Source organism: Coregonus clupeaformis, chromosome 9, assembly GCF_020615455.1.
Source record: "Coregonus clupeaformis isolate EN_2021a chromosome 9, ASM2061545v1, whole genome shotgun sequence".
Classification (NCBI taxonomy): domain Eukaryota; kingdom Metazoa; phylum Chordata; class Actinopteri; order Salmoniformes; family Salmonidae; genus Coregonus; species Coregonus clupeaformis.
This window is the reverse complement of record NC_059200.1, coordinates 47,851,563-47,878,142: the sequence shown is the minus strand read 5'-3', so window position 1 is coordinate 47,878,142 and position 26,580 is coordinate 47,851,563. Positions and strand designations below refer to the sequence as shown.

Genomic DNA, 26,580 nt, shown 5'->3' with positions numbered 1-26,580 from the left:
GCAGTTTTTCTCTTGTTATGTCAGTCACTGACAGTCACTCATTTAGCCACATCAGCTAACAATTTTTAGATTGGTAAATTATTCTAGCCAGCTATCTAAACTTGTAGTAATCATTGCCAAATACCGACCAGGTATGCAGGATATGTGCCCAGGGGCCCTGACCTCCAGTATTGGCAAATGTGTAGAATTGCAGGAAATGTGCTTTAAAAATGAAACCATTTCTCTCCACCCCATGGCAAAATGGGTTGAATTGCAGGAAAAGTGCTGTAAAACTGCAACAAAAAAATAAAATAAATAAATAGGATCTCTGAACCATGGCAAAATGAGTAGAATTGCATTAAATTTGGTCGTGTGTGTGGGGGTGGGTGTGTGTGTGGGGTGGGTGTGTGGGGGGGGGGTTGTAATTTTGCTAACTGGACACGTGCGAACTCACGTGCACGAACGCGCACGCGCGTGCACACAAGCAAATCAACTCACAGTGCCCGCTTCCATGTCATTGGACAGCGAAGAAGCATGTCTAGGAATATATTACATACATTACAATGACATTAAGTCTTCGGCGTTTAGTTTTGAATAACGGGTAGAAAAATGCACTTGCAGCATCAGGTTAAGGGCGATGCATATAGGCTAGGCAACCTCACGATCTGTGTAGAGCACAAGATAGAGAGACAGAGACAGAGAGAGTGAGAGAGAGAGAGAGAGAGAGAGAGAGAGAGAGAGAGAGAGAAACCTTACTGAATACCGATGCATATACTCTATGACATCTCCCATAACGTATTCATACACTATATTAAGTATGCATAACGCAACACATAAGCCCGGTTCCATTTCAGACAAGACGAATCACAGTAGTCTGGTAAATACAATTCAATGTCAATATTGCATTGAGGAGTTATGATTTGTACATGAATGACGAGTAGTCTAGATGCCATCATAGTCTGTTGTAAACGTAATAAAACAAACAAATGAGATCAGGTGTGTATTATGCGTTGATAAGGGCAATATACCGGCTACATAAATTGTGGGTTATTACATGTCCCATCATTATTAAAATGTCTTCTGGTTTGTAGTTTAACTTGAAATACACAGATGACTACAAAAAATATACGCTTGGTATCATCAGGCGGTTTTTGCAGATGCACAGCACAGCTCTGCTTCTCCAGCTCTGCCTGTGTTCAGTCGTGGAGTGCAGGCAATAGCAGCATAATATTTGGCTGTAAGCACAGGCGGTCCTGTTGTCTCGATGCGAATCCTGGGCTTTTAGGGTACAGTGAGTGAGTGATTCAAGGTGATTTTCGGTGAGGCTCGTCTCATCAAATCTATCGGGTGAGGGTATGATATATGCATTTCTCAATATTGGGAAGAATGTAGCCTATTCATGTATGAATGATTTGTTTTTGTATGCATTGAGTGTCTTCATTGATAGGCTATGTGATAAACATTTAATAATCGATTGGAGATCTTCGTTTTGGTCAGAGAGGAATGTCGTGCCAGTTGATATAGCCAATCCATTCAATAAATGTAAAACGCAGTTTTTATAGGAAAACATCAAACATCAGTCAGGGAGAAAGAGTGGGGTAAAAAACAAGGGAGCCGGTTGAAAATGTAAGAGGATTTAATTTTGCAGCCACTGAAAAGAGATTAAGTCGACAGCAGTGGAAGTTAAATTGTGCTGCATATAAAAAAAATGGGCGGATTGGTCTTTAGATGAGAGAGTGGGACCACCTTCCATTCTAAAATAAAATTGCCCTGGCATGAAGTCACAGCCTATTTCACATCCGGTTTACCCAGGGACATATTACTATTGTCCTGGTAAAGTAAAGCTTTATTTGGCTGCAATCTCCGTATTTACAGTAGATTTTGTAGTTAGATTACCAATTTGTTGGGGACTGAGAAGAGTTTAACCATCCACACCAATGAATAGTGCGCGAGACCTGCGCATACTCAGCATCGTCAGCAGCCGCTTCTCCAGCCTCAAACTCAAATTCGGCAGTAGATCTGAGATCTTTGAGGATTTTTCTCATTGAATCAGTTTAAAAAAAGATATACATAAAAGTTTCAGGATACGACAGCCTCGAATATCTCTGGTATATCGCTGTAAGTTCATTAATCGTTTTTCATTTTGCTTGTCTTTATCGGTGCAGAAGGAGGTCGGGGAATTTGACTTGCATTTAGAACTGCAGTGAGTTGTGTTCAGCCTAACAGAGGCAGAATCCAGTCCACATAGATGGTAGAGGAGTTGCAACGATCCGTGAGTGGAGTATGTGGAGTTTGTTATTGAAAATTAAGACGATTTAGGGAGGCATCTGCTGTGGTATGATATTTTATGTTTTTGTCGAGGTTGTTTCAGAATATAGAATCATACAGTTGCTTAATAGGCTACTCGCCACGCACGAATTGAATTAGACTACTGGTCATGTTTAAGATGAGCCTTGAGAAATGTCAGTTGCATGCTAAATATCTCCCTGAACTCAATATATTTATACTGCGGATGCATTTCCACGGAATAATTTAGAAAGTGTGGTTGTATGGGATTTTTACGCTAAACTGCATTATCCCTGCTTCATCAAATCCTTGTCAACTAACGGAATTTTAACAGAACATTGCACGTCCTTTGCACAGCTTCGGTCTCAGCATATTCCAGTGCACATTGGAGGAATTGAAGCGAGTAACAGGCACAGTTTCTTCTATGTACGTTTTATTGACAGGTTATTGTAGTCGTTTGTTGGATAATGGTGTAGCTATTGATTACAGCGTCTTTTTCGTGGGTAATTAATTGCTGCCGTGGGAAACATCGTTATATATATTTTTAATGGGTTCAATTAAACGGGCATCTGGCAAACAATTGTCTTTGCATAACGCAATAACGTAGCCTACCACTTAACATCCTCTGAAACTGGGTTGACATGACGATGTTGGACGAAGATGAAAATGGGTGAATATAAGAGGATTTGGTTTAATATTGCGGTACCGCCGCCTTTCAATTGCAGGCTATGAGTAAGCTATAATACAAGTGCCAGGATAACACACGACATACAATACTATATAACCGGTAACGTGTTTGATTATTTTCCGCAATTATTGATCGCAATATGCGTGCGTAATGTGTGTCGTCGGATTATGAGAAATATATTCTTCATAATGGAATGTAGTCCTTTTTGAAGCAACGGATACATCGCCTCCAATCTATCAAATTCATTCAGACGCTCTCTCACTATCTTTATTTTTAGGCAAATATATGAAGGATAATAAATAGTGGGACTAATTCATGACATATGAGCTGGCGGATGCAGTTCAGGTTGTGAGCATATGGCTAACTTGTGAAATATATAGTGCTTTGAGGTTCACAAAATCTTAATTTAAGTAGTTTTTTTTTGTGTGTGTGCAAAAGCTGGACACTAATATAAACCAAAAGATACAACATAGTTATTGGGAAAGGCTGGTCTTAGTAGAAAGTTGGCTGCCTCTTATTCTCCTTGATCGTCTTGGTTTGAGGATCCATCAACGCCTCAATTGTGTCTTGTTTGATTCTCTTTTGATCCATTCATGTCAATGCTAGCCTACTGTTGTATTTTATGATGTATTGTTATTGTTGTCTTCCTCCTTCAGTGGCAAACCACTCTCCAACCATGGGTGGACGGACAGGAACGGCCATACTATGTGTGTGGGCCTGTTTGCTGATGGCCAATGTGCTTTGTGGGAAAAGGTAAGGTGGGCTTCGACCACACAGACATAACATTCGCTGAGCTAGATTTGGCCCAGGAAGGAGAATCACAGTGTTCTGTTCTATGCTCTAGTTACAACGACAATATATTTGTCTCTCAAGTCCCCAACAGAGCGGAATTAGAATTGATTTTGTGATGTGCAATCATGTCATGTTGGCGTCCATCCCTCACTGACAGTCTGTGAGAAAACAATGTAATGATTATGTTTCGCCAGCTGACCATATTTTTCCTTTGTGCCTAACTCTCTAGGATGGCAGTAATTAGGCCATCACTTCAGGACGCCACACTGTAATTGCCATGAGGTAATAAGAGGTGAACACGAGCTGGGGCTGATTTTCCCAAAATAGCAATTACTGTGTTAAAGTTTCCATTGGCTCAGCAGCAACATGGGACAACACTGAATATTCAACCAAAGTAGAGAAGTGCATGTCTCAGATGTTCTGTCATTTATTCAAATTATGTATGTGTCTCATGTGAGGGTAGTTCAATAGAGAAAGTAACACGTGGGAATACAGATGGGGTCTGTGCCCTGACCACACCACTCAGTACCACGGTGTGATGGGTTGAGAGATGACAGCAATATGTGGTTTTGAAATGTGATTGTCACACTATTAATCCTGCCATTGAAAGGACAGACATTTGCGTGTACACCTCAATACTAATCCAGTCCTAGGATAAACTTAGAGAAGTTTGACATTGAACCAAAATTATGCAAATATCAAGGATTCACTATTTGCAAATGAAGCCGTATATGCTAGATACTCATATAGCATGAAGATGCTCGACTCTTAAATTAATAATGTTTGGTCTTGCTATTCTGCAAGCCTAAATTATTTAGTTGAACTGTCAGAGTCATTCACTGAAGTTGACTTAAATGGTTATTTATTGAGATATTTTGGCCTTTTGCCTCTCGGTCACTGTCCTATGTACAGTTAGAGTAAACACCACAGTTTATATGCTGAAGAACATATGTGTAGATGGAATATGTACTCGAACATGCGTGCATATCTCATCAGTCTAATGAAATTGCCATTTAAGGATTTATTTTCAGTGAGCTGTGACATTCTCCCCAGTAATCAACCGTGAGTTGAATGTATTTTAACTGCACTGCTTCAAGGATGGCCCATTTAACCAATAAACACCTCCCCTGATTACTCTACCTTACAACTGTCACTATAAACTGCAGTGTAATTATTAACTAGTAATTCACTGTATTTACCTCTAGAACTCAAACACAATCATTGGAGGGTTTTTAAACAGGCGCAATAATCAGTTGTGCACACATTGTATTCGTGTTGTGGATAGAGAGAAGGACCATATAATGGGGTAACTATAGTGTTTGGAAGAAGGTCCAGAGAGAGAGAGCTCCAGAGTTTGTGGGATGGCAGGCAGGCTGAGGCTGCAGCAGCATGCAGCAGAGGGCAGTACCGTTGCTGTTCAGATGACCTGTAGATGGGGATGGTGTACAATGTTTTATGAGGAAGTGGCCCCGTCAGCTCATAAACATCCAGTCCATTGCTCTCTGCTTATCTGCACCCCTCCCCCCCTCACTCTGCTGTTCCCCTCCTCGACCCCCCCAATCCCAAATATACCCTATGTCAAGTGCATTTTTTATTATTGCGCACTTGAAAGCCCTCTGAGGCATCCTTGTATGTTTGCTGTTGTGGTTTTTTGTAAGGAGGATATAATGAACTTATCTGATGGAATGTACTGTATCTCTGTGATAAATGGAAGAAAATCTTCGGCATGTTGTGTTTACAAGCGAGCAGAAAATAAAATGTGTGTGTGGGGAGAGGGGACGTGGCGGGGGGGTATTTTAGGGAGATTTTAGTTATTCAGCCTCACATGACCCTGCATGTAGTTTCTCATATCTTTGTTTTGGTGGCCTGGCTCTTGAGCTAAGGCAAGGAAGGCTTTGCCATATCTTAAAGTTTGACCCAAAACGTAGAATGTAGAATTGCCATCAGTAAGACTTTTTGATGCCCAACGTGTGATATCAGATGCTTATTCTAATTGCTTGTTCCATTATTTATCATAATTCTTAATATTATTTAGATTCCCTAAAAGTAATTTTAGCAGGAAGTGGCATTTGAACAAATCACCTATGTGGTAATGAATGGTGTGTTAATGTCATATTAACTATATTGTTCCTGCAGTGATGTGAGTAGAATGTCCTTATTTAGAAGAATCGTTTAACAGCTCACATTTAAAGCCGTGTGATCTGCCGCTCCCGCCCCTCCCCCTTCTCATTCATTCTCTCTATCTCTCTCTCTCATTTGTGGCTGCCAGCATGCATATCCTCTCAGCTATTCTGTTGACTCCTCCTGCTACTCGCTACTTCAGATTCCCCACCTTTCCATCCCTTCACCGGTCAATGCTAACTAATCTTGATGACCTTCCCTTCTCCTTGGAGCTGTGTTCTGAGCAGAGCTTGTTTCCAAACACTGGGGACTGTTTATTTACCATGCAATCAAACCAATGTGGCCTGCGACTGGGCGGTTAAAATGGAAGATGATTGCTCAGAGGCAAACGATTATTTATGAGAAAGGCTTTCCTGTGATTATTTTGAGAGGGAGAGAAGAAATCTCTCCCACCCCTTCCCAAGCCGAGTATTTCCTTCTCCATCCACACCTCCTGTTGATAAACTACAAATGTACACTACATGATTAAAACTTTGCTACTGATTACTGTGTTGAAATATTAATGAGTGGTGATGTTAACTCTGCTCACACAATTACTGATTGTGAGTGTTCTCGGTTTGCCTTAAGCATTTAGTTTCATGTTGCACAAAGAGCAAACCCAATTAGTCCTTTGCTGTTAAAAGGCCACATTAAGGTATAATGCATTATGAGTTCTGCATGTGTACAATGTCATGCCCTGTGGATCAAATAAACGTATTTCTCACATTCATATGGCTTTATAATAATTCTGTTTCATCCGAGGAAGTAGATTTTAGAGGATCAAGAGAAGTTGCTCAGCTGGGATTTTGCTCCAACACTCCTGCATCAATTCACTGAATTCACTGTCCAAAATGACTCTTCCTTTTCGTCAGCTCTGGACAGAATGGCCAGACAGATGAGCAGAAAGACAACACCACAGTGTTCACCCGGATCCTAGACCGTCTCCTAGATGGCTACGACAACCGTCTCAGACCAGGGTTGGGAGGTACAGTACTGTACAATGGTTTCTCACCAACTCATAACATTCTCAAGTTAGAGCTGGTAGGAAATAAAAGGGTGATGATGAGTTACTTGGATTTATGCAATAACATGGTTATTGCATGCCGTAAATTACCTTTACAGCAGCTAATTTTCGGAATCCTTTGTTGTCTTATTTGGAATTGATGGCACGAGATTGCACCACCCTGTTGGTTTACTATTGGTCATTTGCCAATACTATTAATTGGATGATAGTACTCCAGAGCACATAAAAAAGGGAGGGCTGGAGTCCTTTGTCCTGCTTGAAGAAAAATAAATCGGCATTTCATTCGCTTATCGTCACAAGCATCCTCATATCTTTCTTTTTTCTGCCTTTGCACTCATATCAGTGGAATCTACAGGAGGGCGATTTACTGTTAGCTATTTCCTTAGAAGCATGATATCAAGAACAAGTATCTTTTGAAAATGAAAGCAAACAGAAAATAAAGACCCTTGGTGAATAACTTAACTAATTATTTTGAGAAATAGTGTATGGTGTAGATATTCTCATTGGGACCTTGGGGAGTTTTGGCTCTTTTCATGGAAGTGTACTGTGAAAGACAGTTGTTGCCTATACTGCTCTAGATTCAACTCAACTTGACAGAGTAATGGAGAGATATCTAGGCCTACTGGAACGTGAAGGGTATTTGTATGGAATTGATTCTCAACTGGCTTACCTGGTTAAATAAAGGTGAAATAAAAATAAATAAATAAAAGTATGGAATTGATAGTGTGGGGGCATACAGACAAGAGAATATTACATTTTCAGTGGCAAATGGAGAGAAATTAAACATTATGATTGACACCATTCCTGATGTAAATCATGTTGCCATTTTCCACTTCAAAACATAATGCTGTACAGATGAAGGTACTCAAAATACGTCAGACCAGGTGAAATTTTATCTCAGCCAAGAGACTTGAAAATACATGAAGAGATTGCATCAGTCCCTAGGTAATGGTCCTGACCCTGAAACGGAGAACTGCAGAAATGGTTATTGACCTCAAAATCAGGATTGTAAGGTGTCATTTTGGAAGGGGGCTCTGTGAAAATTAGGGAATGATACGATCAAAGGGCAATGCTCCCCAGGATTACGTGCTAGTTAGAGCTAATGAGGAGCCCTGATCGACACTCACTCTCCTAATTTCTTGGTTCAACAGAGCGTGTAACTGAAGTCAAGACTGACATTTTCGTGACGAGTATTGGGCCCGTCTCGGACCATGACATGGTATGCCCGTCTTTCCTCTCTGTTATTCCCCTCTCTGAAATGTCACCAGTTCTGTGTCCATGTTCTCCCCTTAACCTCTTTTGATGTGGTTTCAAAGGTAAAATGTTTATAAATTTGATCAGCCCCATTAGTTTTCGACATAAATGAAATGTCACGAGCAAGGAAATGTTATTAGACCAATTGGCTCATTCATTTCCCAGATAAATGCAACTTGTAGTCTTAAACAGAATTATATTTGTATGTCCAATTTTATTGCATGGCATGACCCAAGCGGAGAGGGCTTGGTATTGATGTGGGTATAATGACTTTGGATCTTGTATAGCCTTTGTCTTTAGATTTGGCCATGATGTACAGTGTATTAGCAGGTGCTTGGGACTAGATTGCAAAGCCCCAGTTCGTGTCCCAAATGGAACCCCTACTTAGTGCACTACTTTTGACACATTTTAATGGAGCCCAATTGGCCCTGGTCAAAAGAAGTGCACTTTATAGGGAATAGGGTGCCATTTGGGATGCAGCCACAGAGAACAGATGCTATGGTTATGGCCAGAGACATTACCCTTCCTATGGCTATCATGACTGGATAATGTGATTTGATATAATCACACTCAGAGATATAAACTGACAGTGGAATGATTAGACTAGTCTTTGCAAAATCACCCTTCAGAATGTTCTACCTGTTCTCCTCAAATGAGCCAAACGCAATTTCATTGACCAAAAGTCGGTGTACCTACCATTTGAAAAATCTAGTTGGATATTGAAGAGATATTCTTTATTGAATGGCAACAGCGATGGTGAGATTGATTTATTAATCATTGCTCTGTTGAGATGTCTTCTTTAACCACTGTGGATGAATCATAGCGTCAGTATAAAACAATTACTAATCTGACTCTGCGTAATGTACACAGGAATATCAAGTCCCGGGACATACAGTATGTGAAACACACTCTCTCTCTTTCTCTCTCTCTGCCTCTGATATTGTCTCGCAATCTTGATGAAGGTTTGGTATTGGTGCACTTGAACCGTGTGTATTTGACGTATTATGATTTTATTACTGAACATGCTCTAACATATGGACCTGCACTTTTTACTGCTGCGCAACTTCACAGTAAGTCACGGAATGGGCTGGCCAAAAGGAACAGCTACAGTAGCTACCATTTCCCTTTCCAGTCCATTTCCATTACCTTGCAGCTCTGTTACCGTTCACACTAATTAACTCACGGCCGGGGAAAAATAGAGAACCGGAACGTTGTAAATTCACTGGCTAGCTAACTCCGTCAGGCATTCTGAAATAATTCAAAGCTGCTCTTAGCCATGGCGATTAGTGCATGTTAGAGTGAGATATCATGCCAGTGTTTGTATTTTTTGGTGTGCTTAAATCTAGAGCACTGTGCTTCTTCCTCATGTTTATTGACGACACATTCATGAGGACAAGCTGGAAAGAAGAGATGGAAGCTACTCCACCAGTTAGATAGACCTACCTTTGTTGAAGCCTCTACCTTGACAAGACAAGACAGTCACCAGCAGGATAAATAGGCAATTGCTGCTACATGGAAGCCTAAGTGATGTGTGAGAGAACAAAAGTATTGAAAAGTGGGAGTGTGCATTACTCAGCAACAGATATAGGATGACTAGGGACAACCTACCTCTCCTGGGTCCTGACCTTGCCTTCTCTCTCACAGGAATACACCATTGACGTGTTCTTTCGTCAAAGCTGGAAGGACGAGCGGCTAAAATTTAAAGGTCCAATGTCTGTTCTCCGTTTGAACAACCTGATGGCCAGTAAAATCTGGACCCCTGACACATTCTTTCACAATGGCAAGAAGTCTGTGGCCCACAACATGACTATGCCCAACAAACTCCTACGAATCACAGAGGAGGGAACTCTGCTCTACACTATGAGGTAAGAGAACACATTTGTCTGTTTTTGTTATATTAGTTTTAGGAAGAGGTATTTTTAACACTGTAACTGGAAATCCTTACTGGAAAGCGGAACATGATTTTCTCTACAGACAATAGTCATAAGTCTACCAGTCCCATGATGATCGTGATTCCAGTATATTGTATTGTTTTTGTAGTTTCTGCTCTAGAAAATAATGTTGGTATCCAGCAAATTATTTATCTTTAAAGAGATTGTATACTGTAGTGGGGAGCGCTAAGATAAGACCCATAGTGAGTAGAGTGAGTAGTGTAGAATATAGTGGTAGAGTGGAGGCCCTTTGTGGGTTTTCATTTGAGCTGAAACATTATAAATAATGGTCTCAGACGTGAACTTCCAATGCTCACAAAATGGAGCTAACGTGTGGGTCACAGGGGGTGGCCATAAAACCTTCTTTAACATGTTTATTAGCAGATAAGGACACAGTGTGAGTTCATATTTATGGCGTAGAGATGATGAATGGGTGACGTGTCATGGCTGGGTTGACGTTCCCTTTTTCACTGTGTTGTCGGGAAAAGGCTGCAGCTCAGAGGTTTGCAGCATTGTCCCTCCCTGCCATTTTTTATTTCTCTCTCTTTCTCTCTCACTTTCTCTCTCTTTGTCTCTCCCTGTCTCTTTCTCTTTTTCTCTCTATGTATCTTTCCCTCGCTCCCTCCCTCCTTCCAGACTGACAGTGAGGGCGGAGTGTCCCATGCACCTGGAGGACTTCCCCATGGACGCCCATGCTTGTCCACTGAAGTTTGGCAGCTGTGAGTGTTTCCCCCCTTCCTCTATCTCTCTCTCTTTCCCTTCCGACCGGAAACGCGCTTCTCGTACCTGATAGGAGCTGACAGTGGCGTTACAGCTGTTCTCCGGCAGGATCTGACCTCCCAGGCCCCGCTGGGCCTCGCTAGGTGCACGGCAGGGCGGAGACCTCTGTTTATCGGATGCAGTAGTCCCTGTCATACTTTCAGCGCATCGTGCCAAGTGCTCATGGCTGCCAGGTCTTCTGACCCCAAATCATCCTTGAGAAGTGAAGAAAGAAAGAGAAAGAGAGAGATCGAGAGAGAGAGAAAGAGAGAAGAGAGAAAGAGAGAGTGAGAGAGAGAGAGGAGCCCGACAATGATGAGTCAGTCTGTTCGGAATAACACAGCATGAATAAAAGACCAACCCTCAACTTTAAACTGGCTTGCTAAATATTTCAGTGATGAGGCTCCTCTGCAGTACAACTCCTCTGCAGTGCTGAAGCAACACTGCACTGTGGATGGCTTTGACATGTCAGAGGGTTCGCCAGGAGGGAGGAAATCTGACTTGGCTGTTTAAAGGTCAGTCAGATTGAGATGTTGTTTGTTTCTCTTCCCCTCTCTCTTCTCCCTGCCAGATGCTTACACCAGGGCTGAGGTTGTGTACGTGTGGACGAGAGGGGCAGCCCAGTCTGTTGTGGTGGCTGAAGATGGCTCTCGGCTCAACCAGTATGATCTGATGGGGCAAAGTGTGGACTCTGGGGTTGTCCAGTCCAGCACAGGTTTGATTCCCTTGTTTCCCTAAACCTCCCTCTCCTTTCTCTCCAAATAGCTGCATCACACTTCCGCTGCTTTACGTTTGTAGGCTTGCTTTGAGAACATGTCCCAGATTTGTAATTTCCCTTGTGGGCATCACATCATTTCTCTTCTTTTTGGTCCATTGATGCTGCATGGCATAATTAGTGACAGTGTAAAATGGGTGACCCCTTTACAGTGAGTTTAGCTGCAGGCAGAAAGGTAGTGCTTAAGACCATAGAAATCTATGCTTAAGACAGCCTTTACTGTTTCTTTATTGGTCGGTGTTTGAAAGTGACAATACCTATCTCATTAAATTGTATATGCTAATTCTGAGGTACCATTGATTTATCAAAACAAATGTAATTAATTTTGCATGGCCATTGAATAAGTGCATATTGATTCCTTTGTTTATGTCTCTGTCAAACATAAAGAGCCAATTTATTACTACCTAATTAATTCCCATTGCTGTCGCAGAGAATTCTCGATGTTATTGCTGTCAATGCACTGATGGTTATGCCACGTTACTGAGTTAGTTGATAAATGAGGCCTTTAACAATACTAATATATCTCTATGGCAACAAAACACCATGCTCATAACATGGCAAACCACTCTAAAGCACACAGACAGATTCCTCTCTAGTATGATATAATAGTCTTATGCCAATCTGAAGATTATGAACCAGCACAGCACTTAGATTGGATCTAATATTTTCCATATACATTCTTTTAAAGGGAAGGGGGGGGTGTTGATTCAGATTCAGAGTGTTTAATAGTTGCATGTACAGGGGTTGCAGGTGGGATAGTAGGGTACAGTGAAAATCTTAGGCTCTGAGCTCCAACATGATGCAGTGACGCAGACAGAACTGCAATCTCACACATTTTTTTAGTATATCAGATCAAATGTGTAGGATTCACAGGAGCACAAGAGCTTTATCAAGTGGCCTTCCAACTGGAAATGACACAATAACTTCTCACGCATCATTCTCTGTTTCAACCTCTCCATCCTGCCCGACAACAGGAGAATATGTTGTCATGACGACACACTTCCATCTGAAGAGGAAGATTGGTTATTTTGTCATCCAGACGTACCTGCCCTGCATCATGACGGTAATCCTGTCCCAGGTGTCCTTCTGGCTCAACAGAGAGTCCGTCCCAGCCAGGACTGTGTTTGGTGAGTCCCTGCTACTTCATACCAAACGTAAACCAGTTGACATCCAATTTACACAGTCACCACACACAGTGTTAACTAACCACAGCAGGCCTTCACACCAGAGGGAACAGTGTGATCTTCGTCACATTGCCTTACTAACGTCCCTTCACATGTAGCTCTGAAATCAATTACTATACTAGCAATGTTGATAGAGGAGGCCTGGTGCCCATCAATTAATGAGCTTGTATCAAAGCGAAGGAAAAGTAACACTGACACTCGCTCACATTGGTTGGTTTCCTAAAGTCAGTATCAAACCAGATTGGTTGAATCCTCTTATTACGTCTGAGTTCTAAACCTACTATATTCTGGAGCACTGCACCAGCCAGAGGTGTATTAATTCTTGATTCAACAGTGGCTGCAGTGGAATTTCAAGTTCTACGCTGGCTGAGTGTGGCTGTGAGTATGGATGTGCGTGTGTGTGAGTGAGTGCACTGTGTGTGTGTGTGTGTGTGTGTGTGTATGTCTGAGCTCTTACGCAACAGCGTCCAAAAGGAATGCTCTTGTTCGTCAGTCTGCAGCATGCTGCTCTGTAGCAGAACAGAGCGGTGGTTAGCTGGGCTGTCCTTGCTTTACCTCCCACTCTCTATGCGCATCGCCCATGTCAGTGTCTCCCATGGCTGAGTATTTAAAGGAGCTTTCCGAGCTACATAATAAAGCCTCTTTGTGTCCCCTGTAGCTCAGTTGGTAGAGCATGGCGCTTGCAACGCCAGGGTTGTGGGTTCGTTTCCCACGGAGGGCCAGTATGAAAATATATGCACTCACTAACTGTAAGTCGCTCTGGATAAGAGTCTGTTAAATGACCCCAAAAAAAAAGTAAAGGTGAGTGTGAGGCAGAGGATTTTTCAACAGCAACCCTAGCCTGTACTGTGTTTGCTTCAGGGTTCCTGTGGTGCTGTTATGTAGCCTACCTGGTGCTGTTCATCACGTGGCAGAATGAGGAGTAGGGGAATGAGGTTGACCTAGATGCATAGCACTATCTGGAGCGTGTGTCTTCCTCATGTCATGTACTGTACTTCTGTCTCTGGGAGCACAAAACTCATCCACTGTACTCACACTACAATTAGCTATTCAGTACTCATTATTTCAGGCAAGAGATGGGCATGTTTCAAGAGATAGGCTAGGTCAATGGCATATGTCATTGATAATAAATAATGTACAATGAATGATGTGAGGGGCAGTTGGTATGTTTTATTGTGAAGTTAATCATTAGGCTGTTGACAAAAAGCCAATTCATGTTTATTTGTTGAATGAAAGATTCCAATAATCAGCTGTACAAGCTTGTATCCAAACTGTAGTTCTAATGTTTTATACTGATGTTTAGAACAAGTATGTCTTCACAACTCTTGCAATGTAACTTGTTCAAGTCTTTAAGAAATAATTAGTGAAATTAATAAGTAGTATTTGTCTCATCAAAACATATTAGCTAGCATATTAACTAGCACAGGATGTAAGGTATTGCCTCCTGGTTGATATCCGATGTAGGGGTTCTGTGTGAGTGAGCAAAGACGGCATATAGCAAATGCAAATCCTCCCTTTTAGATAAATTGGCAATTTAAAAAATGCAGCATAGGGTTATCTATTTGTCATTGTTGTGATTAAAGAAGGCAGATACATTCAGAGCCAGTATATTGTAGTGGAAAAACAATTGGCTATTTATTTATTTATCATCCCAATAAAAAATAAAAATATGATAATGATTAAATGGCTCTGAAAGGAAAATTTAATTAATATGTTCCATTATATTTCATTTTGGAGCACCGTCCTCTATTCTTTCTCTGTGGCTGTCATAGACATCAACGGTGCTCAGAAGATTAGCTCTCTTTCTTCCCTGCTCTTAAAGTGAGCACCGCTATTGAACATCTTCTGGGTTGGTGTGTGCCACTGGCATGGTTAGACATGTGCAGATTAGTTTTTAGTTATTGATAAGGTCATGAATAAAGCAGTAGCCTTAAGGTGGATACAGTAGGGGAATGGAGAGGACCACCACTGCTGGGAGTGGTAAGGAGTTAAATATTAGTTTAATTTGAGATTTCATTTGATATACTTTATTGGTTATGATTTATCCATTCTTTCCTTGTTACAGTGCTCTCTCTATCTAAGTCAGCAAAGTGTGACAGTCTCATTGCCCCACCTTGCCATTCATCACCTGAAATGTTTAATTTCATTTTTGCAGTGTACCTTTTCACACTATCACACTTTATCTAAAAAATGTTCCTCCCTGCTACCTACCGTCTGTGTGGAGGAAAACCTTGTTAAAAGATTTGTATCATCTAAATCAAGTGAGAGTTGCTTCTGCACACAGAGCTAAATTGAGTGGAAGGGTTCCCAACAATTGAGTTATACCACTATTAATCCACTTAGAACTTTCCAGATGGGTGCCTCTGCTCATTAAGGGCCTTCAAACTCACCAACCACACACAGTCTATTAGTCCAACTTGTCAAATAGAGTCATTTAAGACGAGCGTCAAAATCTTGTTTTAATGAATCACTCGCTGCACTTATTTAGGTTGAAAACAATTATAAATACCTAACAGTGTCACTCTCTATTCTATAAGCAAATGTTACCATGCCCACCACATGACTTTGATTTCATTCCACACATCATTTGGGATTTTAATATTCTTGGTTAAAAAAAATACGACATGAAATGACATTAGAGCTGGTGATGTGTTTCCATGGCAACACAGCTTTCTGTCTTTATGTATGTTAGTGGATCCTTCAGGATACTTTGGAAAAGAGTGTGGTGGGGAAGGAAGGAAGGAGGCAGCTGCCATAGACCAGCCTCAATTCTTGACTGACTGTGGCATGCCCATCCCCATCCCCCTCCCCTTTACCCAAACGTACTTATCCATCTAACCATCAACCCCCCGTGAAGATTTCTCATAAAGGAATGCTGAAGCCAAACGAGAATTGTCTTGGTGGTGTGGTTTGATGTGGGTGTTATGTTCGCATATCGTACCCTGGTAGGTTTGTCCCTCCTGGGTCATCGTCAATGTTCCCTCAAAATAATTCAGCTCTGAGCAAATTTCAGGTCTGCTGAGCACAAACTTGAACGTTGTGAAAATTCCAGTGAGCATTTACTGCAAACACTGAGGCTGTACCCACTTTAAGTTACAGTTTTAACAGTGGGCAAGTAGGCTACTGTGGCTATTTGATCATAATGTAGGCCTACCAGAGTGGCCTACCATCAAAACATGCATCCCATAACATTTGAACATGGAAATAGCTGTTCTATCATTCAGCCTACAGTAGCAGCCAATGTGTGGTGTTCAATGTAGGCCTACATTCCATGAGACTTTTGGAGAAAAAAACATACAGGGCTTGACATTAACCTGTTTATCCACTTGTCCTTCAGACAAGGAGGTGACAAACATTTTTGTTGTGTTGTTTGATGCAAGAAACCACTTTACAAAATAAAATGCATTATTATTCCCATACCATTATTACAGACAATCAGACAAATTATGCTACCCTCTGCCTATTGGCTACAGTACTTAGCTTATTCAAGCCTGTCTCAAAATGTAACACTGCCCCTTTAGGACAAAAATAAATGCTCTTTACCTGACTCGCTTTTCAAAGATGTCTAGAAATTTATTTATTTTTTGCTCTTGTAGGAAGCAATCACTCCCCTATTGCTGACTACAAATTATCTATAACTGGGCTAATAACTCACTAACTAGCAAAGGGTATGAAAAAATGTGCACCCGTGGCTACATGCAGCTCTCGCTTTGATCTCAAAACAAGCACATCTACTCACGACCGCTTACGCTGTAAACACAGTCCAGTTCAAAGTAATGACACAGATCCATATATGGCAATGGTCTATTTGCATATAGGCCTACTGCAGCTCTGATTGTTTATGCTGCACCGGTCTGTGTAGAGTACGGGCTGAGTCGTGAGTGTCAATGCAATAGAATCCTACTCCGATGCGTTCTGCCTACAACAAAATCTCTTGCAGAGTTAGTTTTGTTTTGGTATGTTGGATTGAAAGTGGCTAATATTGCGTTGATTCAATCATAATTGCCACAGTAGTGAAATGTTGATAGTGTTAACAGGGAAAATTCTAGAACAGTAGCCACCAACCTTTTCTGAGTCAAGATCACTTTGATTCAAACTGCAAGACGAGATCTACCACTCAGATTTTTTTTTACATGACTTAAAAAACGTAAGCCTATGCAACATTAACCAATTAAAAACAGTGCTGTAGTAATGAGTTTTGTGCAGTAAGCTATAGGCCCAATACATTATCACCGCCTATTGGCTTTGCTTGAATTGCCCTGCCAATGCATTGTCGTTCGGGCCATTTAAAAAAAGTATATTTCTACATTTGAGGTAGGCTATATGATCACACCGGTAACATATCCGTTGTTGTATTACTGGTGAAGCACAGCTGAGTGAGCATACATTTAAATAACTTGCTTTTTATTTTACTGGGCTGATGGTGCCTGCATCTGATGGTCAGTCTCAGCGGAGGGAGAGAGCAGCAGACTGAGGGTCCACCTCTCAACATCCCTCCGCTCTCCCTTTCCTCCACTGACACTGACCAAAAAGGGACACCGTCTTCCAGCTGATGGCGAAACTCGAGTCGCACCGCATTATTTCTGCCTCATGCACAAATTCATGTTGTTACTCCTATGAACAGAGAAAGTGACATATTCCTGGATATTAAAAAAGACCCAAGCCACTAATAATAGCAACAACGCAAGCCTATAGATACACTTTCCTACACATTCATTACTGCTGCAGTACTTGTGAAGCGCTAAGTGGAAATAGATGTTTGGTGCAGTATTTCTCAAGTAAAAAAAATTTGCATGAAAAACTAGTCAGTGTATTGCACACACTCTATCGAATTGGGAAAGTCTGGATGCACGCTCAGGACTGATTTCTGAGAACGACAACATGTCTACAACTTCATCATCTGCAAGCTGTGAAACGATGGTAAATAAAGCACAAGCTACACGCTGTTTATCAGTGCCCAAAATCACTTGCCATACGAGTTTAAACTTTTTCAATGAAGCTAGCAAGTAATGTTAGGAACTAGCAGGCACATTGAGCAGCCAGGCCACAATCAGGTCACTGGTGAGCGTCGACGTGTGTGCTTCGGTGCCATTTGGTTTTTAATAACTTTCTCACTATCAATTACCATAGTGTGCATCTGTTTGGCAGTGCTTCATAGGGAATCATGTTACAAAACAGTATGAGGGGGGGTACAAGATGTTCGCAAATGGGTTTTGGAGTATTGAAAAGTTGCAGTTGGGATACAAGTGCGTTCTGATCGTCTCAATTCTCAAGTAATTGACACTATCAAACACATCAGCAAGTGCCCATTCCATGAAGGGCTTAGGGCCAAGGGTTATTTCAACATAACACTGGCGATGTGTTGACTTACAGTGCCTTCGGAAAGTATTCAGATCCCTTGACTTTTTCCACACTTTGTTACGTGACAGCCTTATTCTAAAATGGATCCTCAGCAATCTACACACAATACCCCATAATGACAAAGCGAAAACTGTTTTTTATACATTTTTGCAAATGTATTAAAAATAATAAACAGAAATACCTTATTTACATACACTACCAGTCAAAAGTTTGGACACACCTACTCATTCAAGGGTTTTTCTTTATTTTTACTATTTTTTACATTGTAGAATAATCGTGAAGACATCAAAACTATGAAATAACACATATGGAATCATGTAGTAACCAAAAAAATGTTAAACTAATCAAAATACTGTATATTTTAGTAAAGATATGTAAAAATAAAGAAAAACCCTGGAATGAGTAGGTGTCCAAACTTTTGACTGATACTGTAAGTATTCAGACCCTTTGCTATGGGACTCGAAATTGAGCTCAGGTGCATCCTGTTTCCATTGATCATCCTTGAGATGTTTCTAAACATCATTGGAGTCAATCTGTGGTAAATTCAATTGATTGGACATAACTTGGAAAGGCACACACCTGTCTATAGAAGGTCCCACAGTTGACAGTGCATGTCACAGCAAAAACCAAGCCATGAGGTCGAAGGAATTGTCCGTAGAGCTGCGAGACAGGACTGTGTCGAGGCACAGATCTGGGGAAGGGTACCAAAACATTTCTGCAGCATTGCAGGTCCACAAGAACACAGTGGCCTCCATCATTCTTAAATGGAAGAAGTTTGGAACCACCAAGGATCTTCCTAGAGCTGGCCGCACAGAAAGACTGAGCAATCGGGGGAGAAGGGCCTTGGTCAGGGAGGTGACCAAGAAACCGATGGTCACTCTGACAGAGCTCCAGAGTTCCTCTGTGGATATGGGAGAACCTTCCAGAAGGACAACCGTCTCTGCAGCACTCCACCAATCAGGCTTTTATGGTAGAGTGGCCAGACGGAAGCCACTCCTCAGTAAAAGGCACATGACAGCACGCTTGGAGTTTGCCAAAAGGCACCTAAAGACTCTCAGACCATGAAACCAAGATTTAACTCTTTGGCCTGAATGCCAAGCGTCACGTCTGGAGAAAACCTGGCACCATCCCTACGGTGAAGCATGGTGGTGGCAGCATCATGCTGTGGGGATGTTTTTCAGCGGCAGGGACTGGGAGACTAGTCAGGATCGAGGCAAAGACGAAAGGAGCAAGGCACAGAGAGATCCTTGATGAAAACCTGCTCCAGAGCACTCAGGACCTCAGACTGGGGCGAAGGTTCACCTTCCAACAGGACTACGACCCTAAGCACACAGCCAAGAAAATGCAGTAGTGGCTTCAAGACAAGTCTCTGAATGTCCTTGAGTGGCCCAGCCAGAGCCCGCACTTGAACCCTATCGAACATCTTTGGAGAGAAATGAAAATAGCTGTGCAACAACGCTCCCCATCCAACCTGACAGAGCTTGAGAGGATCTTCAGAGAAGAATGGGAGAAACTCCCCAAATACAGGTGTGCCAAGCTTGTAGCGTCATACCCAAGAAGACTCGATGCTGTAATTGCTGCCATAGTACTGAGTAAAGGGTCTGAATACTTATGTAAATGTGCAAACATTTCTAAAAACTTGTTTTTGCTTTGGCGTGATAGGGTATTGTGTGTAGATTGATGAGGGAAAAAAAACTATTTAAACCATTTTAGAATAAGGCTGTAACTAAACAAAATGTGGAAAACATCAAGGGGTCTGAATACTTTCCGAATGCACTGTGTAACTGGCCTAATAACTCGCTAACGAGCAAAGAATATCAACAAATGTGCACACGCGCGGCTATGCTCTCTGATCTGAACTGATCTGAAAAGCCATTCACTTGTCAGTGATTGAAAAACCGCTTGTGGGCTACCCCCCACCGTTGCGCTCTGGCTCTGCCTACAACAAAATCGCAGACACCAGTCTTGCAAAGTTAGATTTGTTTTGGTTTGTTGCATTGAAAATGGGCTGATATAATGTTGATTTGATCACAGAAATTTTTTTGATCTATATGGTGCAAACTAATGGGGCTAATTCAGCAAAGTTCAATCTCTCTACACGGCCTGGCGTTTCTTTTCTTCTGCTCGGCAGTCTTGGAGGAGGTGCGCAGCCGCGCACGTGTGAAGCTTAGAGGGAACATTGCTCCACAATTGCACTTGATGGTTGTGTAGAAACCACATCACAGGACCAAGGTCCAGACCAAAGGCAGTAGAGTCACAAAGTTTCAGTCTATAAAGCATCAGGTTGATTCTCTGTGTGTCTCATCTCTCCATCGCTGTCTCAGTGAACTAAGTCCTCCAAGCAGAGCAGAGCAGGGAGAGACAACGTCACAGTAGTCTATCAACATATGATGACGAGGCGAGCATTGCCCGTTCCCTATACCTGTACACCCAGTACCATTGCATTATAACACTATGGTGGTGGAGGAACAGTCCATTATATTGGATTCATAAGCAGCCTCTCATTCTGTCCCTTGAATTGCCTTCTTTGGCCCCAGCCGAGTTCTCTGTGTAAGCTGCTGGGCTGTTTTTGTTTTGTGGTGTAAACATCTGCAGCAGTCCGTGTGGATGAGCAATGCACCGACAGACATCCCCTGAACTGCTTCTCTTCTCCGATCCCCTACTCTCACCTCTTCTTTAACAAAACCCATCCACAGTACAGAACGACACCCTTGCATAATCCTGTAGGCTTAACACCCTCCCCCTTTCTGTTTTTAAAGTCATACAACCTTTTGTGTGCAGGTATTATGCAGGCTTAAAAAAAACGCATGTGTTTTGGTGCTTTTATAAAAAATATATGTGCCTCCGCCGGCATTACGTGACAATTCCTATTTCTCTGGGGCTGCAGCCTCATTGTTCATGTAGTGCATGAAGTTGGAATCAGGGAGGTATTGGAGAAGTTGGCAAGCTTTTCGCCAGCTAATCAAAATGTAATGCTCAGGCTGCCAACATAATCGTAGCTTTTGCTTAATCCATTTAAGCAATTTTACCCAGTGACCAATTGTGTTGGTACTGATTCAAGATGCGTAAAGTTACATATGTCAACAGCAGTGTGCTATACTCTCACCAGAACATCCCCATTTTGGAAATGGCCACGCATACTAGACTAGGTTGGACAGAGTGTGTAGTTGTAGGATGTAATATGCGTATTTAGCCTACAACGTAAAACCCAAACAAGCAAGAACATGATCTATCTATTTCAGTCTAGAATGTAACCCATTCTCCCGCTCTGTCCCTACAGGGGTGACAACTGTGCTGACCATGACTACCCTCAGTATCAGCGCTAGGAACTCTCTCCCAAAAGTGGCCTACGCCACAGCCATGGACTGGTTCATTGCAGTCTGCTATGCCTTTGTCTTCTCTGCCCTCATTGAGTTTGCTACAGTCAACTACTTCACAAAGAGGGGCTACGCCTGGGATGGGAAAAGTGTGGTGCCAGAGAAGGTATTCGTAGTATTATTATTATTATTATTATTATTATTATTATTATTATTATTATCTCACATCAAATATATTGTATTTTTAAATAAATTATATATATATTTTTAAATTATATATTTTGTGATATATTAATCCTAGAATCCTTAGTTGCTATCCATTGATATACCATTGATTCTTGAAGAATATAATGAAGAAATGCCTCATGAGCATAGTTCAACTTCTGTACCCCATCAGAACCCAAAATATAAGCTTGTTTTACTCTAATGTTTGTAAACAACGTAAATGTCAAAACATGGCTGAAACTATATATTTGATATCATGGATGGTCAGTCCTTGCATCAATAGCTCTGTCTATGAATTTGAGAGAGGTTACATTTCACCAGCCCCATCCTGTAGCTTTTTAGTGAAAGGGGGGCAGGAAGAATGCTTTGTTATTGTTTCAATTAAGGATTCTAGCTTTAAGATAACAAAGCTCAAACATAATTATCAGGGGTTTCCACCTAAAACCAGAGCAGTTAGTTCTATATTATTGGTGGAGCACAACAGTGAGGGTTAGTTTTATGTCACTAACTCATCTCAATGCAAATGAGATTCATGGGACATGACAAAAACATTAATAGTTTAGAGTTCCTGCCGAGTCTTCTGGTGCTCACTGTCTCACCGGTGCAGTTAGGAGTACAGTACATTACTATACTGTGTGGTCTCTACCTGCTCCTAAACAAAATTGAGACAAAATACTAGACAAACTCTTACACAATGTCTTGCCATTATCACACAATGTTTTGCCATGTTTTTTGAACAAGCGAGAGCAGACATCTGTACTTATCCATTCAGGTTGTACCCAGTTTGAATTGTTAGCTTGTCAATGTGCTTTGTTGGTTGGTTTCTTGTGAGATAACCCAAGGCACTGTCTGTTTATCCTCCTTGCAGCAAAAGAAAAAGAAAGAGTCCCTCCTGAAGAAGAACAACACCACGGCTTACACCGCCGCCACTGCTACAGCCTTCGCTCCAAACATTGCCAGGGACCCTGGTTTGGCCACCATTGCCAAAAGCGCCCCCCCTCCCCCCACCGAGCCCAAGGAAGAACCCAAGCCCAAGCCACCAGAGGCTAAGAAGACCTTCAACAGCGTCAGCAAGATCGACAGGATCGCCAGAATAGCCTTCCCGTTACTCTTCGGAACCTTTAACCTGGTCTACTGGGCAACTTACTTGAATAAAAAGCCCAAGTTACTGGGGATGACCCCGGGATCCCACTAATCCCAATCCTCCCTTCTCTTTTTTCCGAATGTTTATTTTCAGAAAACATGGTGTCCATGCTGGTTGAGTTCCCAGTCGCCACATTGCTTCAATGTCACATACTGTACCTTCCAAGATTTAAAAAAGAGAAAAGGTTTTAGGATCAGAGCAATGTGATGACTATAATGGGAATTGTTTTGGGAGGGAGGGATTATGCTACTAAAGGAAATATGCTAAAAATAATATATAATATACGCAAGAGAATGCTATTCTACAAATTCACATAGCCCAAAAATTGTTAAGGATCTATTCTTTGTTTTAGTTTTCTGATATATGTTCAGTTGTTGTTTTGCATTAAATCATTGACACTGTAAAAGAAAATCGTGTTTTTGCATGGACTGGAAGTTTTTCTTTTCAAAGACCAATCAAAATTTGACTGATGGCCTAGTTTGTTTGATATCAGTGACAAAATGCTACCTTCAATCTCCGTCAAATATTCTTCCATTCTCTGTAGTTGATATTTTGGGGTTGTTCATTTCCTTTTGTTGAAAGAATCAAGATAGGGTTTCAGCAATAGCAATAAAACATGTCTCAGTGGAAACAATGTCATTAATTCATGGATTTAAGAAGAGGATAGAAACAATTTGTTTATGTGCAACATTATGAATACAATTTATTTAGTTTTATTGTAAATATTATCAAGTGTTAGAGATTACGTTTAAGCTTTGCAAAATGTAACTAAAGGGTATTAATATTCAACACGTGGCAGAGAAAGTTTTTCTTTTTTTAACTGTTTATGAAACATTGAAAATAGTTTGTATGAAGAGAGTATTCACTGGTTCACTCCTAAGTGACTGTTTCTTACCAAGTCAGTGTTCCACTGATGGCTGGTCAACGTTGCCAGTGGTTATAATTGAAGTATAAGTTAATATCTATTCACCCTAAATCCATAGCTATGTACACACTAACAACAACAATGTGTCAAGGTCTGGGGTGGGTTAGTAATGAGTAAGAATGTAAAACTGTAAAATCTAAATGTCGGAATGCATTTTATATTTAGAATTAAAAAAACACTATTATTATTTATATTGGTTTCTGGTTTCTATGGCAATAGAAGAACCCCTAGAGGGTCATTTGTACAGGGCCCAGAGGACTGTCAGCAACATTGTTTCGTTTCTAAGAGGGCTGCTAGCAGTAAGCATTGAAGCGGGCGGGCGGTGGCAAATGCATTGAGAGTGAAGAGCAGTGCATTTACATTTTCAGGGTTGAACTAAGGAAAGGATACTCCTTTAATTGATGGCACTATGTTTTCCATTCTGCTCTATTCCGTGATCCTGTGAAGGCGCCATGGTTCCCATCTTCTGTTGACAATGTTTTAGACAACACTCAGAAAGTACCAGCTACACTGCCTTCAGTCTCACATGCCGTTAGAGGAATGCTTCTTTTGGACTGCATTTGTTGCTGCTTGATGTTGATGAGAGCGAAAGGGAGAGAATACAGAGGCATTAAACGTGATGGGCTAGTGCTGTGTCCTACACACAGGAAATGTCTTGTAGTTCTATGATAGTACTGGATACCTATATTTTTGTAGCATGATATCAATCCCTCCTCAAAGAGACCCAACAGGTACTAAACCGAACATGTAAAAATATTGTTGGTTTCTTTTTATTGATTTTATTTTTTCACATTCAAACATACGCAATGAGATGTTTTCTCAGATGTGGAAAGTTAAAGTTAATTGTCCTAAAATTCTGTTAATGTAGCAATATCGATTAGCAAGGGCTTTTAAAAAATCTGCATTCTCCGGTGTGATATCCATAGCTTCATGTTGACCTCAGTAATCATAGTTCCATGTGTAGCATCGGTATCCAAAAAGTATTTGGATTAACGCTCACGGGCAATGTCTTTTAGTTTTTCTTCTCCGTAGTTTTCAAGCCGTCAGCACCCAACTTGCTTTCAGAAAACCATGATCCAAATTGAGAGTGGGGGCATTGTATGGCATGGATTGGGGTGTTTTTACAATAAATGGGTATTGTAGTACTGGACATTGTGCAGTGGTGACAATATCTCTGGACCGTGTAGACAGACTAGTGTGTATTGTAGATCAGTGCACAGGGGTAAGAAGGTTAGTGTATCCCAGAGGGAGAAGGAGAGAGTCGGTTGTATTATGACCGATTGAGAGGATCCGTTGCTGGAGATGGAAGGCTTTCAGTATGCAAGTGCACTCAGTCTCAAACTGCGTTAGGAACACAAGTCCTGTGTGAAATGTATACATGTAAATATATAGATATTTCAATTTAAACCTATTGTATGGATGTTTATTATCATGATGAAAAAATGATATATAATATACATAATGCATATATGACTATTTAATATAAAAATACTAGCTAAGATAATAGATATTGTTTGTACCAACTTATTGTTATACATTTTGCACATTAGAAGCATCCTTTACATTTATGTAGTCAACTTTGTGCCATGCAAGGTCAGCTTTGAAACACATTCATTAGCTTCTTTCCCTGACCATTGTGTTTTCAAATGAACAAGGTATTGTAAAAAGATGAACTCTTTAATCAATCATGCACCCTTAGCGTTTTAACCATTTCTCCGCAGGGTAATCGTGAATTACTCTTCTTTATTTTTGATGTACAGGTCGATCTATTGATGGGGAGATGGCTTTGAATGTCAATTGCACCTTTTTTTAAATATGGCAATAAAGTGAGTCAATTGAAAACCACAAAAGTACTGTATATTAAGTTCACATTAATAATTTTATTTGAGGATTTGCTAATAATCAGTGATGATAAATTGCAGACTGGACAAATAAATGTTTTCCTTTTTCATAGAACTTTAGCTTTAAAGATAGCAAAATCCCTGAAGGGTTCCTCTATATTGTTTGCTAATTAAAACCTCAGCTAAAATACAGTTCTTGACATTCAGAGTGGAAAGTGGGCCACCACCAGTTGTTGTTATTTTGTCATACTAATTTAGGAAGGCATTGTATCTGTTCCAGAGCACTGGCTGTAGAATCTGTGGTATATTTGCAAACATGAGCTTCCAACCCCTTCTCCTTTCACATACAGCAGCTGTAACATGTATATAAATGCATCGCAAACCGATCCCCTATGTTGGAGACCAAGTAATCCCCCATTTAGAACTGTTGTTCTGGACAGTACTTGCTTTTCAAAGTTGGGTCTTTGATCAATGTTAGGTACCTGTGGGAGTTTTTTGTTTTCTTGTGTTTTAATTTATCAGGCATAAAAAAAAAAAATATTAATTTGGAAATAAAACAACATTTTTTAAAGCACAAATGTTGAAGATATATAATGGATGAGGGGTAAATGCATCCACACTCACTGATATGTGTTTGTGGTATATAATGTATGATAAATGACAAACGATGATGGAGATGGGGTAGGATTCTGTTGGATTGGGTGGAAAGGTGTACCTTCTGTAAATGTTTTGTTTTGTTATGATATGGCCCTCTGTAGAATCTGTCTTTAAATAAAAGAGAGGAAAACAGTCATGTTGACATTTTTATCAATGTGTAATAAATTGAATTATAAAAATGCCAACACATTATTCCTTGTCACTTTTCCTTTTATATGCTTTCTGCTCCTTTTTACAAACAAAGATAATGCTTGATAAGTGACAGTTCATACATTTAT

The 26,580-nt window shown here is 40.9% G+C and overlaps 1 protein-coding gene across 5 annotated transcripts; it reads left to right on the top strand.

The window, feature by feature from the left end:
• The first annotated feature begins 1,131 nt into the window (after positions 1-1,131).
• Positions 1,132-26,494, top strand: LOC121574023 (gamma-aminobutyric acid receptor subunit alpha-1). 5 transcript variants are annotated; one of them, XM_041886540.2, is made up of 10 exons: positions 1,132-1,332; positions 3,610-3,706; positions 6,778-6,890; positions 8,081-8,148; positions 9,828-10,048; positions 10,751-10,833; positions 11,445-11,588; positions 12,623-12,775; positions 21,474-21,676; positions 22,604-26,494. In XM_041886540.2, the coding sequence occupies exons 2-10, from the start codon at positions 3,630-3,632 to the stop codon at positions 22,928-22,930; spliced, it is 1,389 nt and encodes a 462-aa protein (XP_041742474.1). In that variant the 5' UTR covers positions 1,132-1,332; positions 3,610-3,629; the 3' UTR covers positions 22,931-26,494. The 5 variants fall into 5 exon arrangements, with proteins under 5 accessions (XP_041742474.1, XP_041742471.1, XP_041742472.1 ...); XM_041886537.2 differs by having other exon boundaries at positions 1,133-1,326; XM_041886538.2 differs by lacking the exon at positions 1,132-1,332 and adding an exon at positions 1,751-2,097.
• Positions 26,495-26,580: the final 86 nt, after the last annotated feature.

Coding starts and splice junctions, on each gene's coding strand:
- LOC121574023 (XM_041886536.2), top strand. Junction 10,049..10,750: donor ACTCTGCTCTACACTATGAG/GTAAGAGAACAC, acceptor CCCTCCTTCCAG/ACTGACAGTGAGGGCGGAGT. Junction 11,589..12,622: donor GGTTGTCCAGTCCAGCACAG/GTTTGATTCCCT, acceptor GCCCGACAACAG/GAGAATATGTTGTCATGACG.